The 15,739-nt window shown below is 39.5% G+C and overlaps 4 protein-coding genes across 5 annotated transcripts; 2 read left to right on the top strand and 2 right to left on the bottom strand.

The window, feature by feature from the left end:
• Positions 1 to 756: 756 nt before the first annotated feature.
• Positions 757 to 3,006, top strand: LOC121782551 (fruit protein pKIWI502-like). Its single transcript, XM_042180435.1, has 5 exons — positions 757 to 1,386; positions 1,754 to 1,853; positions 1,978 to 2,073; positions 2,152 to 2,232; positions 2,822 to 3,006. The coding sequence occupies exons 1-5, from the start codon at positions 914 to 916 to the stop codon at positions 2,882 to 2,884; spliced, it is 813 nt and encodes a 270-aa protein (XP_042036369.1). The 5' UTR covers positions 757 to 913; the 3' UTR covers positions 2,885 to 3,006.
• A 958-nt stretch (positions 3,007 to 3,964) lies between these two features.
• On the bottom strand, positions 3,965 to 5,993 carry LOC121782550 (sarcoplasmic reticulum histidine-rich calcium-binding protein-like). 2 transcript variants are annotated; one of them, XM_042180433.1, is made up of 3 exons: positions 5,848 to 5,993; positions 5,427 to 5,486; positions 3,965 to 5,007 (listed from the first exon to the last, which is right to left on the bottom strand). In XM_042180433.1, exon 3 carries the CDS (start codon positions 4,958 to 4,960, stop codon positions 4,094 to 4,096), a length of 867 nt encoding a protein of 288 aa, XP_042036367.1. In that variant the 5' UTR covers positions 4,961 to 5,007; positions 5,427 to 5,486; positions 5,848 to 5,993; the 3' UTR covers positions 3,965 to 4,093. The 2 variants fall into 2 exon arrangements, with proteins under 2 accessions (XP_042036367.1, XP_042036368.1); XM_042180434.1 differs by having other exon boundaries at positions 3,965 to 4,974.
• A 269-nt stretch (positions 5,994 to 6,262) lies between these two features.
• On the top strand, positions 6,263 to 11,078 carry LOC121782715 (vacuolar-sorting protein BRO1-like). Its single transcript, XM_042180665.1, has 9 exons — positions 6,263 to 6,813; positions 7,201 to 7,508; positions 7,757 to 8,710; positions 8,820 to 8,909; positions 9,078 to 9,146; positions 9,323 to 9,463; positions 9,588 to 9,636; positions 9,959 to 10,062; positions 10,170 to 11,078. Exons 1-9 carry the CDS (start codon positions 6,444 to 6,446, stop codon positions 10,878 to 10,880), a joined length of 2,796 nt encoding a protein of 931 aa, XP_042036599.1. The 5' UTR covers positions 6,263 to 6,443; the 3' UTR covers positions 10,881 to 11,078.
• An 807-nt stretch (positions 11,079 to 11,885) lies between these two features.
• LOC121782046 (loganic acid O-methyltransferase-like) lies at positions 11,886 to 13,274 on the bottom strand. Its single transcript, XM_042179750.1, has 3 exons — positions 13,208 to 13,274; positions 12,455 to 13,078; positions 11,886 to 12,331 (listed from the first exon to the last, which is right to left on the bottom strand). The coding sequence occupies exons 1-3, from the start codon at positions 13,256 to 13,258 to the stop codon at positions 11,999 to 12,001; spliced, it is 1,008 nt and encodes a 335-aa protein (XP_042035684.1). The 5' UTR covers positions 13,259 to 13,274; the 3' UTR covers positions 11,886 to 11,998.
• Between the last annotated feature and the right edge of the window lie 2,465 nt (positions 13,275 to 15,739).

Here is a 15,739-nt window from a genome sequence, read left to right as displayed (position 1 = left end):
GAATTATTCAACTCTATGCACATATATATAAAAGGTAGCATGCCTTTTTTAACTAGGACGTTCGCTCCAAAGGTTTTATAAAAAAATTAGATTCTATTTTTATTTCTGATTTTTTTTCAGCACTTGTTGCTATATGCTAGTGCATTTCACTAATAGTATTATTTTAGTTATTTTTTGTCTCTTTTATATTTTATACGTAATCATTGAATTTTAGTCGATTTGGTTTTTGGTCATATTATTTGAATTAGTTTGATTTTAATTTATAAGACATTCACACACTTCGGCTTCCAATCACATTTGCTAAATTCCAATTAAAACATACTCCTATGATAACAACATAAAATACTAGGGCTATTAAATCTAGACTGCAAATTACATTGCCAATAAATAAACAAATTAAGTAAATCGTCGGAAAATTATAAAGTCATGCCAAAATATTGATTTTTTCTTCAATTTTTAATCTTAGTTGTCTACGTATAATATATTGTTAACGTTTTTGCAACCAAGCAATTTATTATTATGAATAGATAACACTGTTTAGCTCGTCGGTGGTTAAAACCATGATGATTTCTCGATTTCAATAGCAGATAATTTCACAAAAAAGTAGATTCTTATTAATGATAAATGATTAACAATCCAAAATTCATTAATTTTCGTCGGAATAATAGAAAATATATCCAAAATTCATTACTATTTTGACAATAATTTGCAATTAGGCCAAAAAAATAAAATAAAAAAGACAAACCGTGAGGTCACATTTCAAAGTCTAGAATCGACCCGTTTAAAGCACCGTATCTACGGTGAGCCTGTGCACACCAGATACCCCCAACCCCACCGCCTGCGGCGGCGCTTTCTGGTCTCTTCTACCAAAAATTCCCACCCTCAGCTCTCATGATCCCTCCTCCACCTACCCATGACCGTCGCTAAATCCACCGCCCTTCGCCACCTCTCCCGCCTAATCCTCCGCCGCGGCCTCGCCGTCTCCGCCGCCGCCCTCCGCCACGACACCACCGTCTGGACCCCCACCCCGCTTGTCAAAGTCTCCCCCGCTGCCGAATCGCTGTTCCTCGTCACCGTCGACGTGTCGAGATCTCCCGAGCTCGCCGCGTCCTACACCAGCCCCGGACAGTACCTGCATCTCCGCCTCCGCGACCGCCGCACGGTCCTCGCCATCTCCTCGCCTCCGTCGATCGCCGCCTCCAGCGGCGTGTTCGAATTTCTGGTGAAGCCTATTGCTGGCTCCACTGCGGAGCTCCTCTGCGAGCTGCGGAGAGGCGATGTTGTCGAATTGAGCCAGGCGGTTGGTGGCGGTTTCGATGTGGATCGAATCTCGCCGCCGGAGAAATATCAGACGGTGCTCATCTTCGCCACAGGATCCGGAATTAGGTAAATAGATTATGTATTAAATTCTATTCTATTGTGAATGTAATATACCTTTGTTTTAGCAGTAACAGTTATTGCCAATGATCTCGATGCAATTATGGCTAATTAAGAACTAATTTCTGGTTTTGTTCTGAATAATTTCAATGTTTAGCTAGCATCTCATTTTGATGGAATCGAACATTGGAAAAATGTTTAGCTAGCTTTGGCATTTGTTTTGCCATTTTTGAATGTTTGTAGATTTAACTTTGCGTGTGTTTTATTGTATTGTACGAAGAAATGTGTGAAATGCTTTCTTGTTTGATGAGTTGTATTTACGCTGACCTAATGTTGTGTGTTAACTCCATTCCATCTTGTTACTTGTTATATGCAGCCCAATTCGGTCTTTGATCGAGACAGGCTTTGGTGCTGATAAGAGAAAAGATGTTAGACTCTATTACGGGGCCACAAACCTTAATAGAATGGCATATCAGGTATACTTCTACTCCTTATGATGGCTGATTGAAGGGTTAAGAAATGCCAGTTCAGTAGGTGTAGTTGTCCTTGTTCAATGTTTAGTTTTTATTTATATCTTGGATCTTTCCGGTAACTTTGTAGGAGAGGTTTCAAGAGTGGGAATCGACAGGGGTCAATATTGTGCAAGTGCTGTCGCATGCTGCTCCATCTTGGAGAGGAGAACGAGGTTTCGTGCAGGTTGTTAAAAACACTGGGCTTCCATGGATTGCATAGCTTTCTTCCTCGTTTGTGTTATTCATGATGTTGTTTGTGCAGGCTGCTTTTGCTAGAGCGAAACGAATCTTGAGCCCGGAGTCTACTGGTGCAGTGCTCTGTGGTTACAGAAAGATGGCTGAGGTTTGTAGTAGTTTCTCTTCATCTTTTAACATGCAGGGTTAAATGACTATAAACACTGATCAATAATAAATTGAAATTTTGGGACATACTACCAAATTTGAAAAGATGGGATTTTTAGTTAAGGGGGCATAGAGGAATATGTTGACTGATAATTGACATGTAATGAGGTACCTCTATGGGATTCAAGCTGGTTATTATCTATTTTTTTCATGCTGAATAATAATTCAAAATCTTGGGACATCTATCAAATTTGATGAGATGGGATTTTTAGTTAAGGTGGTCTAGAGGAATAGGGTGACTGATAGTTGACATGTACTGAGGTAACTCTATGTGATTCAAGCTGGTTATTACTATTTATTTCATGCTCAATAACAATTCAAAAATTTGGGACATATCAAATTTGATAAGATGGGATTTTTAGTTAAGTTGGCCTAGAGTAATAGGGTGACTGATCTCTTGAAAATATATCACACTATTATACTATCTTTGGCCTCTCTAACCCGTAGGTTTGTTTTTCAAAGTATGAATGCATGTCTCTCTTGATTCAAACTGTCTATGTATTCATAACCTTGATCTTGGCTTCTTGCAGGAGGTTACTTCTATTCTCGTATCCGTTGGAGTAGCAAGTGAAAAGATTTTGAAGAATTTCTGACATTTATGATTGGATAGTCAGCTTGTAACATTATACTACCAAGCTATTCATTTTCTTGTGCTGAAATTCAGGCACGAGACTGAAACTTATAGAATAAAACCACTTGAACATGTTCCTGCAAATGCAATGGTGAAGTTGCATTTCCGAGGTTGAGGCAGGCAAGGAAGCATCTGTGATTAGCAAGATGCTCAAAATTTTGGTAAGTGTAAGGGTGTCCACTATAAGCCGGACACTTCCAATAGCCCCGCCACTTTTTTGTCCACAACCCCAGTTTATTTGTCCGCACCCACAAAAAAAGTCTCCGCAGCTATAAGCCGGACACTTCCAATAGCCCCGCCACTTTTTTAGCCACTTTTCATTTTATTTCATTTTTCATTTATTTTAAATCAATTGTAATTAAAATTATCGGAATGTAAATAATTAGAAACCGAGGTAATACTGAAATGTAAAAAAAGTATTGGGACCAAATATTCGTTGTATTATGGAACTGGGAAAATTATACAACGAACATTTAAAAAAAATACAAATGAAAACGTAGAGAGTGAATTAATGGAGAGAGTTTGAAATGGGTGTAAAATAGGTGGTGGAGGAGTGATATTTATAATACAATTTTCGAAAATAAAAAATTAATTTCCGTGGGACGGCCGGCGCGCCCTCGCACTCATCTCGCCGGATGGCCTTCCGCCCCAGAAATGGCGTCCGCCTCGGAGCGGACGCTGCCCGCACTATAGGCCCGACGGGGCGATGGCGGAATGGGGGCGGCGCCCCTATAGTGGATGCCCTAATACATTTGTATTTTAGGCTATTGTTGTTTTCAGGTATCTGTGTAATCTTATTTATAAACCCTAAACCCTTTGTAAACTCATGTATTAGAAGTAATATATATCAAGACTTGTTTTCTATATGGCTGAGCATTGCCAAGCTAAGCTTATTATACCCATGTAATATGCCTGTATTATGACTAGTTTTCTAACCCATGTATTAGAAGTAATATATATCATGACTTGTTTTCTATATGGCTGGGCATCGAGGTATATCGGTACCATTTGACAACTATGATATTGAAATAAACCGAAGAGATAATAAAGTAAAAATAGAGATTAACTTAAGACAAAAGAGGTATACAAGTATTCATAGTCTAGCTGCAGTTTTCTTGCTAGCAAATAACAGTTAGATTCTAGGGATGCCATGGAATCCATCTTTGATAATTCAGATAAGCATTCTCTGGTGCATCATATCTTCCATATGCCCATCAGTTTTCTCCAGCTGTAAGGCTTCATCTTTGTTGGATGTAGTCGGCTCACGCGACTGTTGGCGACCATTAGTGAGATGATGGTAATGGTGCCTATCAGAATCAGACGTGTCGTGGCTGTGCGACCGATGACCATGTTCATGTCCATGGTGCTTGTCAAGATGCTCCCTTCTGCCTGCATCCTCCTCCTCGCATGAAGAATCAAGATCACGTGCTCGTTCATGGTGACGGTGATGTTTATGATGCTTTCTATTGCTTTTTCTTCTAGCATAATGCTCATCCTCGTCACTTTCGGAGTCAGAACTTGAACCTGGGAGCGAATCATGCCTGCGTTTCCTATGGCCATGCCGCCTCCTTTTCTCATCAAACTCACTGCCATATCCATCACTGCTGTCATCATTAGAATCAGAGGATCTTCTCTTTAGTTTCTTCCTCAGTTTCCCGTCCTTGCTCTTTTCATGGTCCAAATCATATCCTTCACTGCTTTCATCATCAGAATCATATGACTGTCTCTTTGGCTTCCTCTTGGATTTCCTATCCTTCCTCCTCTCATGGTCTGAATCCGAATGGCTGTGCTTTCTTCGCTTCTTGTGGGACTTTCTAGTCCTCCTCCTCCCCTCGCCACTATCACTATCGCTACAAGACACCGAGACAGACCTTCTCTTGTGCTTGGCAGCTTTTGCCTTCTTCGCTTTGGCTTCAGCATCAGCTCTCGCCTTTGCAGCGGCTTCGAGCTTTTGCTCCCATTTCAAGGGAGCTTCTTTCTTCGCCAGAACTCTCCTTTTCTTCTCCTCGACGAGCTGCATAAATGTCTTGGCATCCATAAACACAAGTCTAGCTGCATTTGGTATGATGATGACCAGAAGTGCATCTCAAAGAGAGAAGGAAACAACGTTAGTTCCTCCAGCACTAAAACCAGACTATCAAAATACAATACAAATAACAAATGCTACACAACTACCAGAAACTAATCATGCCTATCGCTATTCAAATTCTTGATCATAAGCGACAAAATTCAACAAACAAAATCAGTTTAAGATTCATCCTATAACCAGAAACTTATCATGTCTATGGCTATTCAAATTCTTCATCATAATTGTCAAAATCCAATCAATCAAATCAGTTTAAGATTCACATAAACAGGCTATACAGCTACCAGAAACTTATCATGTATGGATCATAAGTGTCAAAATTCAACCAATCAAACCAGTTTAAAATCATACAAATACAATAATATCCTAAAGGATTGTTTGGATAAATAAAAGGAGAACTCAAATAGGGGTTTCTTACCTTTTAACAAACAGGGGAAATCACAGAAGCCCAAGAACAAGAGCAGCTCACCACCAACCACTGTTCAAAACAAGAACAAGCTTCAAATTATTAGTACTAACCCATAATTTCTTGGGGGAAAAACCAATCAAAACACAAATTGAAGAGGTCAATTTCACACAACATAAAACATATAAACGGAAAAACGCCCAAACAGAGTAATTGACAGTTCAAAGATTCAGTCTTTTCCAAAAACCCTAACTTTAATAGTCCGTTACTAGAAAACTACAGATCCAAGGCAGAAGAAGAAGCATATAAACTCAAGAAACTCTCAATTTCGAAAACCCTAATCAGAAGCCGAAGAATCGATCTAACAAAATTGAACTAAACACAAGCAAACTGAAAATATCGAATCAAAGAGAAACAAGTCGAGAATCCGCACCTCCAAATACAGATCAAGAAGAGTTCGGAGGAGGAGGAGCCGCCGATGATCTTGACTAAGCTTGCGAGCTGACCGACCCCTTTTTCTCTAGAAAGAATTTGATCTAATCAACCGCGTTTATATATTCGTAAATTTGGTTGATTACAAATCATACAGTATATTTTTTTTATAATTAACTACTCCATATAAATGATTCAATATTATAACTAGAGGGTTAATAGATTAATTAATTTATTGATCACATATTTTTGGTTCTAAACAAGTACTAACTTGTATAACTACAATAAGAATAATTCTATACATTTACATAACTAGTTAAATTAGTTGATGCAATATATTTAGATAAATAAAGATTTTATTTAGAGAATTTATATATTTAAGGTAATTATGGATAGAAATAATTAAACTAATAGTATTAGTAGAATAGAAAAATAAAAAACCCCCAAATGCGGCATAGGTAATTCCAATCCATTGACCTGGAAATTTCATCAAACACTCTGCGTTAAATCCCAAAATCAACTGAATAATTGATTAGATTTCAGTTGATTTCACCGACGATCTTTTTCCGATCCTCCGCCATCTCTCCGCCGTCAACGATGGCGGTCCCGTCGTCCACTACCACCTCGAATATCATGCTCGCGATCTTCGAGAAGAAGACCAACTCCGTCGACCTCTACAGGCCTCTGCGAAATTTCATCGTGATCAATTATTCCGAGCGCGAGGCTCAGAATTTGGAGGACGATCTCCAGACGCTGAAGCAGCTGCGCTCCGAAGTCGAGCGCGGCGGCGCGGCGGATTCGCCGACAGCGCGGCGTGATCTGCTCCAGAACTACTACAGAGCGCTCTGCGTTGTGGAATCTAGGTTTCCGATATCGCCAGACAAGGATCACGTTAATGCGGTGTCGTTTACCTGGCATGATGCTTTTAAGAATAAGCAGAAGGCTACTCAGCAGAATATTCATCTAGGTTGGTATTTCGAATGAATTTGATCGGTTATGGTATTTATTTCGTGCAATTTTGAGAGGAAACTTCGTTTTGTGGCTTGTTGAAAACGAATTGGAGTTGTAGAGTGCAAGTGCAGCTGTGGAGAAGCTATGCTGAACTTTCTTCCGAATTGAAAAATATAGCTATTTGTCTTGCATTTTGTTATACATTCATGAATTTGGATCCTGCAGCTTGAATGAAATAATTTGAAGATATTGATCTATTGATTGTGGATGATTTGATCCCTGGAAATGGATAGAAGATTTTTTAAATAACTGTATCGATTTAGATTAGTTGAAGACTGCTATTTTTTGGTGGTATACATATATCTCTTTAATAATCTTCTCTTATCTTCTTAAATTAATGTAGAAAAAGCTGCTGTGCTGTTTAATTTGGGAGCAGTCCACAGCCAAATTGGACTGAGTTGCGATAGATCCGCAGTTGAAGGAAGGAAGCAGGCTTCACATTCATTTATGGCAGCAGCTGGGGCGTTTGCATTTTTGAAGGATAATGTGTCAATGAAGGCATCAGCGGGAGGCTCAACTACTCTTGATATTTCTGTAGAGTGTGTTGGGTTGTTGGAGAGGTTGATGTTAGCTCAGGCACAGGAATGTGTGTATGAGAATACCATAGCTAAGGGAAGCAGTCCTGGAGTATGTGCAAAGATTTCAAGACAGGTATTGAGAAGTAGATATGTTTCTTCATCCTCATGTAATATTTATTATTGACTGGAGAATCAGTTGGCCTTGTTAAGCTATCAGGTAAAGTGACAGGAGGACACATAGACTACCAGCAATTTATACAAGAAAAATATTTAAGTGATTTTTAACATCCAATTTGAAAAAAGAAAAAGAAGTGTTGGGATGCTCTGTTGGTGTATGAATCAATTCATTTTGACTTTAACTTGGACAAATCTTGATTACAGGTTGGGCTATTCTATGAGGATGCGTTGGCAGCACTAACTGTTACACCATTGAGTCAGCATTTTGAAAAGGGATGGATTTCCCATGTTCAACTTAAGGCAGCCATGTTTCATGGAGAGGCCTGCTACAGGTACAGTTTGGAGCTGCATGGGAAGGAAGAAATTGCTGAAGAGATCGCACGTGTAAAAATTGGGATTAGTGCCTTATCCGATGCAAGAAAGTCAGCTCCTAGAGGGGCTGCTCAGCAGCTCTTGGATGCAGTCACTAAACTAGAAACTATATTAAAATCTAACTTGGAGAGAGCCGTGAAGGAGAATGATAGAGTGTACTTGATGAGGGTTCCTCCTGCCAGTTCTTTATCAGCACTTCCAACATTTTCTATGGTTAAGCCAATGGTAATGAATGAGATATTGGATGCTAGCAAAGAGAAGATGTTTTCCAGTCTTGTCCCTGATAGCAGTGCGAAGTCCCTTTCTAGGTATACTGAAATGGTGGACGACATCATTAGGACACAGGCTGAGAAATTGCAACAGGGAAGTGAACTAGCTCGGGTAAGGCTGAGGGAGATGGATTTGCCTGATTCAGTTCTTTCACTGGAAGGGAACACTCCTTTGCCACCTGTTCTAAAAGAAGATGTTGAGGCAGTACAGATTTGTGGTGGCCCGGCAGGTTTAGAAGCTGAGCTGCAGCAACTTAAAGATTTAAGTAGGGTGAACCATGAAATGTTGATTCAAACAGAGGAGCAGTTGCAGAAAGAAGCAACCGAAGATGCACAGTTCAGGAACCAATTTGGAACTCGGTGGACTAGGCCACAATCCAGTACGTTAACAAAGAACTTACAAGATAGGTTAAATAGGTTTGCAGCCAATCTGAAGCAGGCTGCAGAAAGTGATGCTCGGATAGAGAGATCTGTTCGGGAGCATTTAGTCCTTATGTCAATCCTTGACTCTCGTCCTGTAAGCTTTTGAACCTCCTCTCATTCTGTTTTTACCACACACATTTTCCTTTGATTGATGTCATTGCAATAATATTAATTCTTCTGTTAATCTATTTAAACTTTTTTAGATTGAATCTGCCTTGCCAAGTCTTTCAAGGCCAATAATGTCACTGGATGCTGGTGAAGATGCTATAGTTGGAGCCCTGAAGCAGAGTCTGGTTAGTTCCTCTCACTGAGGCTTTTGTGTATATGTTCGACCTAAGAACTCTATGTCTTTCTCACGATTCTTCTCTTTCCAAAGTTGTTTACAAATGGTCCTGGAATTGTGATGAGATTCTGTGAAAGAACTATTCTTGTTTATACTTCTGTATCATGATTCTTTGTAGAGGCAATTGGAGACTCTTGGTGCTCAAAGGGCAGGTCTTGAAGACATGCTCAAAGAAATGAAGAGGAAGGTGAGCTTTACTGGTCATATGCTCGTTTTTTATTTAGGTTTTAACATTTTGTTAGCATTGAGTGCTGTTACATTTTATATGTACTATAAACATAACTCACTCAGTTTGGAGCTTGGTTTTGCCAGTTTCGTTTGTAGTTTTTATTTGACCTTTTCGGCTTATGGTTTGTGAGCCAGGATGATATATTACCCAAGTTGATGGCTACAGCTGGCTCGCATGAAGATCTTTTTAGAAAGGAGATATCCAAGTATGATAACATCTGTGATGAAATTGCGAAGAACCTTGGAGCTCAAGAGCAATTATTGATGCATATTCAGGTTTAAATATAATTTGTTATGTTACTAGTCCCCTATTTTAACTTGCATGATTTCCATGTGAAGTTGATTCAAAACTATACTCCATCAAAGCATTCATTAACTTGATCCTTCGTATTATTCACAGGCTCAAAATGATGAGTTTGCTGCTATCTTTAACCTTGAAGACTATAAAGGTATTGCTTGCTGGATGCAATTTGTGCCATCCTTGTCTTGCTTCTTAGTCATTCATATACTTTTTTGTCCCGAGAGCTTTTCACACACCTTAAACACACGTTCACTTTGATTTGTCTGTTAGATTTCGGTTTCTAGTGATTTACCATGGAACCCCTGCATTTTTTCTGCGAGCATATGGAAGATTAATTCGAGCCTAAGCTAAAGTTTTGTCTGGCTTCACATACCAGCCAATATCTTCAATTCTTGGCATTCCGTGATATTGCCTCGAGTTTTGGATTCTGGCCTTATTCTCTGCTGATGATCCAGTCTTTGAACTTTCAGCGTCTCGTGAGAAGGCCTATAAACAGATCGAAGCTGCCATAGCTAAATATCGAGAAATCAAGGAGAACATCAATGAAGGACTGAAGTTTTATGTTACTCTTCAGGTGAGAAATCCTTCCATCATTATATCCCTATCATAACATATATTTTTACAAGACTGTAGCCATATGAGTTTCTAAACATCTGCGGTGCTGTTTGGCTGTGGAAACAGGATGCTATAACCCTCGTAAAGCAACAATGCAGCGATTTCGTGATGACTAGAAACATGCAGTGCCGAGAAATGATTGATGATGTTCAGAAGAAACTAGCTGGTCTTAATTTCCAAGACAGCAAAAGCAGTAGCTATTCTTTCCCGCCCTCATCACAGCCTCATCAAACTCAATCATCCAACCCACAACAGCCCTTGGATCAAGGACGTGTGCCCCGCACGTCATACCTCCAAACCCCTACCTACCAGCCACCTCAGCCCCTGACAATGGCCTCTCCCTACCAGCCGTCTCAGCACCCGACAACTGCCTCCCCCTACCAGCCACCTCAGCACCCGACAACTGCTTCTCCCTACCAGCCATCTCAGCACTCGACAACGGCCTCTCCCTACCAACCATCTCAGCACCCGACAACTGCCTCTACCTACCAGCAGCCACCTCAGCACCCAGCGCCACCTGCGTATGCCCAGACTCCTCCTTACGGATACTCACAACCACCACCAGCTCCATACCAGCCTCCCGCTTCAAATTATCCATACCCGCCTCCCCAACATCAGCAGCATACGAGTGCTGAATACGGGCAATCCCCATATGGTGGCTGGCAAGGCCAATATTATAATGCACCACCACAGCAAACCGGGTCGATGCCCCGCCCTCCGTACCCTGCTCAATCTCCCTATCCACCTCCCAACCAAAGCGGCTACTACAGACAATAATGGTATGTCTTATCTTGTATCTGTTAAACTAAATTCAACATATAGTTATTGTTTTTTGCGATATGCTACATGTTTTAGTTTAATCTACACAGTTCGATTTCAACTGTAACACTTGAGTTCCAAGCTCCTACACAATCACCTTGAATATGCATTGACTTGATTCATAAATACAAATATAATATTTCACATTTCTATTAATTTAGAATCAACATCTAGCTAATTTTTATGTTATAAAATACATACACCTTACCTCTTTTCGTTAAATAATATGCAGATTGCTTTTCCCTTCAGTCTTCACATTTTTATCATTTTCAACATCAAAATAGATTTGGTCACATGTAAAAGTAAACGTGAAACTCCTAGCTTGCTTAAACAGCTTCGATTTTGTTCTCCAACTATTTATAGCAGGGCCGGAGTTGGGTAATTTAGACACACACATTAATATTTATGTTAAATGAATTAAAAGAAGATTAAATAAAATAGGATAGAAAATAAAGTTTGAGAGAAAACAGAGAGTAAAGTAGGAAATAGAATAAAGTAATAGTTAGACGTTTTGATTTTTACTAAAAATGGAAATGACTCAGCAAAGTTGAGATGGAGGGAGTACTTGGCTAAACATAATATCCATAGCAAATTTAGGCGGTACGAGTGTGTTGTGGGCGAGACTAGGTCCTTGTGGGTTGCTTTGGTGTAGGTGATATCGGCCGACTCGTGCCCGTATCACCTTATTTGATTGTGATATAGTAGAATGATTGATAACTCATACCAACGACAACCGTGACCACAGACTAAACATTGTTGCGCTTGAGGAACAACAACCACACCAGTTCTATCATTAGAAGGATCTGTGTAAACTAGTGAAGCCTGGAGTCTCCTCTTAAATAGGTCCAACGTTTCATTGATGGTTTCATCTCCAAATTCATATGTAAGCATATCTTGATGAAAAAAACTTAATTAGATATATAACAAACACAAGCAAAAACATAATTTTGCAAGATAAAATTCATATTACACCATATAGATAGCCTAAACCCCAAAGCCCCACCTTATTTTATTGTGATATAGTAGAATTATTGATGCCCCGGGAGTGTCCGACCAACAAAGACGTGACCAAAGTACTAAATATTGTTGCGCTTGAGGATAGCAACAACCACAAGAGTTCTATCATTAGAAGGATATGCAGAAACTGGTGAAGCTTGGAGTTTCTTCTTGTAAAGGTCGAATGTTTCATCGATGGTTTCAGCTCCAAATTCATACGTAAGCAAATTATGTAAACCTGCCCTAAAAATTGCCACGAGGCCATCAGCATTGAGCAACGTCCCACTCTTCAAAATCTCCATTCTTTCTATGCTAAAACAATTGCTCTTTTGTAATATGCCCCTCAGTTCCTCAGGGGTGGGACAATGGTATGGAAAGTTAAATGTCTCTGCCTTTGCCTTACTCAATTTCCCCTGCGAAAGTCATATTAGTTGTCAATTTCATAGAATTAATCAAAGCTGTCCCTCACTGTTGGCTCAATGAAAAATGTTGTTACAAATGAAAATAAGAATGTAAGTGAAAATAGTAGATTTGACCTTTTTGGCCATGTCGAGGAGGGAAGACCTGAGTAGGTCGGTCACCGAGCCCACGGTATACTCTTTTTGTGTGTCCAAATAAGCAGGCACTGAAGGAATTAAAAGAGCCATAATCCCACCTTCCACCATTTCCACAGCCCTACACTTCAAGAATGATTCCAAATCCCTCTCAAGCTGACTCAGATAAGCATCATAAACCTCCTCTCTCTCCTCTCCACCATGCCAAACAGGCCTGAGGCCATTGGCCGCCTTGGGCACCTCCGTCAGCCACTGGAGCGCCCAAGAAGAGTACGCAAAGTGGACAGACGAAGGCGGGAGAAGGCGGCCGTGGAAGTCTCCGGCTACTGCAGCTGCCTTGTAGCTCCTGTCTGGTGGGAGGGAACTGAAGAGGGTGTTGAAATCGTTGGAGACTAAGTCGTTGAAGCACACGGAGAATTCTGGGGGTTTGAGGTATGGGGATTCGTATTTCCGTTTGATGGCTTCGGTGATCGTGTGCATGGCCGGAAAAGAGTTGCTTCCGGTTGAGCACCCGAAATCGACAACGCATAAACTATTAGTTGAAATCTCTAATTTCGTGGCGATTTCGTCTTCGATGATTGCCTTTGCAGCCTCCAGTACTCCTCTCTTCAAAACATGAAATATTTTTGCAAACGGTAATTCCTTAGTTATTTTGTGTATAAGCTCACATGAATTTAAGCGATGTAAACCAAGTAAGAGTTATACAGTATATTATATCAAAATATTGATTTAAACCTGGTAGGATGAGTTTTTGACATAGCTGAGAGGTCCATTGCCACCATTCATGGAAAAATGTCCATTATCTTTGGAAATGGAATCCATCACGAAACTATAAAGAGATGTGAATCATATGTAGGTATATATAGATAATATGATAACATATGTTCTAAGTTAGAAATGGAAACTTTTTACTTCCTCCGTCCCGCCATAAGCAAGACCGCTTTTGGACACGAGATTTAAAAAATTGATATTTAAAAAGTTAAGTGAAGATAGAGTAAAGTATGAGAGAGAGGAAATGCATTATTTTTTTCTAAAAAGGGGAAATAACGCACTTATGGTTGGACATCCAAAAAAGGAAAACGGCTAGCTTACGGTGGACGGGAGGAATATTCACTAATTAAGTCGAGGGTTGCAATTGATAACTCAACCGTATGCCAAATCTGATCAATAAGTGATTGGATTTGATTCTTGGATTAATAAAAATATTGTATTTTTTGTGGATCGTGGGAAATCGACCACAATAGCAAAGGTCATGATATTCATTTTTTTATATTGATTTTATAATAAAAAGTGAGTAAAATGAGTAAGTAGAATGTGAGACTTATTTAACATTTATGATAAAAGTGAAATGTGATTTGAGACGGATCGAATTGGCAAAAATGTGATTCTTATTATAGGATGTGAGACTTATTTAACATTTATGATAAAAGTGAAATGTGATTTGAGACGGATCGAATTGGCAAAAATGTAATTCTTAATATAGGACGGATGGAGTAGTTGATAACCTAAGCAAGTTTCTAGCTATGCATTTTTAACAAACCACACTAGTTTACATGCGTAATCAAAATTAGGAAACTACTCTGATTTGGCCTATGGGATGACTTCTTGCTGTCATCTATATGCCAAAACTCTCCCCCATAGGAGTGTTTAAGTTGAAGGCATTGCACCCCCGCTGCTGGTCCTCGTAAATTGGGATGAATTTAAGGAGATCCTTAAATATGCACCGACTCGATTCATTAATTCAAGTTTAATGTTTCATATACTCCGTCCTCGTATACTCCGTCCTGACCTGAGCGAGACATTTTTATTTTGGCACAAGAATTTAGTTAGTGCTGTTTAGTGAATTAAATTATTAATAGTAAAGTAAGATTGAGAGTAAAGTAAGAAAGAGAGAGAAAAAAAAATAAGAGAGATGATAAAGTAAGAAAGAGAAAGAGAAAGAGAAAATAAAGTAAGAGCATCTGCAATGGGGCGGACGATGCCCGATGCATCGTCCGCGGACGATAGGGCATCGTCCGCGCCATCGTCCGCTCACTGTGGGCGACGCGGACGATGGCGCGGACGATGCAACGCGTCCTTGTTTTTTTTTAAATTCTGAAAAATTTATTTATTTAAATACCCCCCTACCCACCTTCATTTGTAACATTTCCATTCACTTTTCCACACTCAAATTACACTATAAAATGGATTCCATTGAATACCCAAGTCCAAAAATATTTAAATTAATCATGGTATTTTTTAATTATTTTGCATTGACATATCTGAAAATATTTAAATTAATTAACAAAACAATAGTGAAACCTATAGGGCGGCCTTTAGAGCGGCTTATAGGGCGCCCCACTGCAGGTGGAATGGTAGGAGGATAAAATGCTGACGTGGCGGCGCATAGGGCGGGCTTTAGGGCGTCCCTTAGGGGGCCCCACTGCTAATGCTCTAAGAGAGAGGATAAAGTAAGAGAAGTAAAAGAGGTAAGAGGATAAAATATGAGAGAGGAGTGAGTTGATTGTTGCCAAAAAAGGAAACGTCTTACTTAGGTTGGGACGTACCAAAAAGGAATACGTTTCACTTAGGCGGGGACGAAGGGAGTATATGTTATAGTCCCTCTGTCCCATTTCATGTGAGACATTTCTTTTGAGCGCAGATTTTCAGGAGTGAAAAAAAGTAGAGAGAAAAAGTAGGAGAGATGATAGAGTAAGAGAGATATAGTGTTGTTTTTTTGCCAAAAAAGGAAATGTCTCATTTATAAATACGCCTCACTTATAACGAGAAGGAGTATTAGATTCGACATCCAGCTATTGTGTTACTCTCGCTGCCCACGAAAAATAGTCACATTTTGCCATTTTGGTATGCCCACAAAATATAGTCTCATTTCTAAAAATAGAAAGTTTATTTCGCATACTATATCCAATTTTTCTCCTCTCTCCCACACTTTACCTACTTTTTCTTTCTATATCTCTTACTTCACCTACTTTTTCTCCTTCTCCCATACTTTATTAATTTTCTCATTAAAATCCGCGCCGGCCACAAATGAGATTATTTTTTTTTGTAGACAATAGGTTATAAAATGCATACACCTTGCGACTTTTCGTGAAATATTATGCAGATTGCGTTTGCCTTTTAGTCTTCACATTTTTATCATTTTCAAAACTTGTGATGGACCACAATCTATTCACATTTTTTTTTCATTTTCAAAACTTGCTATGGACCACAATCTATCTACATAGGGGCCTAAGCTGGTAAGTCTAAGTTGGTTTATCAGCTGCCGAC

This window comes from Salvia splendens, chromosome 20, assembly GCF_004379255.2.
Source record: "Salvia splendens isolate huo1 chromosome 20, SspV2, whole genome shotgun sequence".
Taxonomy (NCBI): domain Eukaryota; kingdom Viridiplantae; phylum Streptophyta; class Magnoliopsida; order Lamiales; family Lamiaceae; genus Salvia; species Salvia splendens.
Note: the sequence above shows the minus strand (reverse complement) of the source record. Positions and strands in the feature narration are given on the sequence as shown.

Bases quoted from the DNA above. Each gene is read 5' to 3' on its own strand.
- LOC121782550 (XM_042180433.1), bottom strand. From the start codon at position 4,960: ATGGATGCCAAGACATTTATGCAGCTCGTCGAGGAGAAGAAAAGGAGA.
- LOC121782046 (XM_042179750.1), bottom strand. From the start codon at position 13,258: ATGAATGGTGGCAATGGACCTCTCAGCTATGTCAAAAACTCATCCTAC. The intron at 13,079-13,207 runs GTTTAAATCAAT...CATGTTTTGAAG, and splicing joins TCAAAAACTCATCCTACCAG to AGAGGAGTACTGGAGGCTGC. The intron at 12,332-12,454 runs GTCAAATCTACT...TGACTTTCGCAG, and splicing joins TCCTCGACATGGCCAAAAAG to GGGAAATTGAGTAAGGCAAA.
- LOC121782551 (XM_042180435.1), top strand. From the start codon at position 914: ATGACCGTCGCTAAATCCACCGCCCTTCGCCACCTCTCCCGCCTAATC. The intron at 1,387-1,753 runs GTAAATAGATTA...TGTTATATGCAG, and splicing joins GCCACAGGATCCGGAATTAG to CCCAATTCGGTCTTTGATCG. The intron at 2,233-2,821 runs GTTTGTAGTAGT...GGCTTCTTGCAG, and splicing joins GTTACAGAAAGATGGCTGAG to GAGGTTACTTCTATTCTCGT.
- LOC121782715 (XM_042180665.1), top strand. From the start codon at position 6,444: ATGGCGGTCCCGTCGTCCACTACCACCTCGAATATCATGCTCGCGATC. The intron at 7,509-7,756 runs GTATTGAGAAGT...TCTTGATTACAG, and splicing joins GTGCAAAGATTTCAAGACAG to GTTGGGCTATTCTATGAGGA. The intron at 10,063-10,169 runs GTGAGAAATCCT...CTGTGGAAACAG, and splicing joins AGTTTTATGTTACTCTTCAG to GATGCTATAACCCTCGTAAA.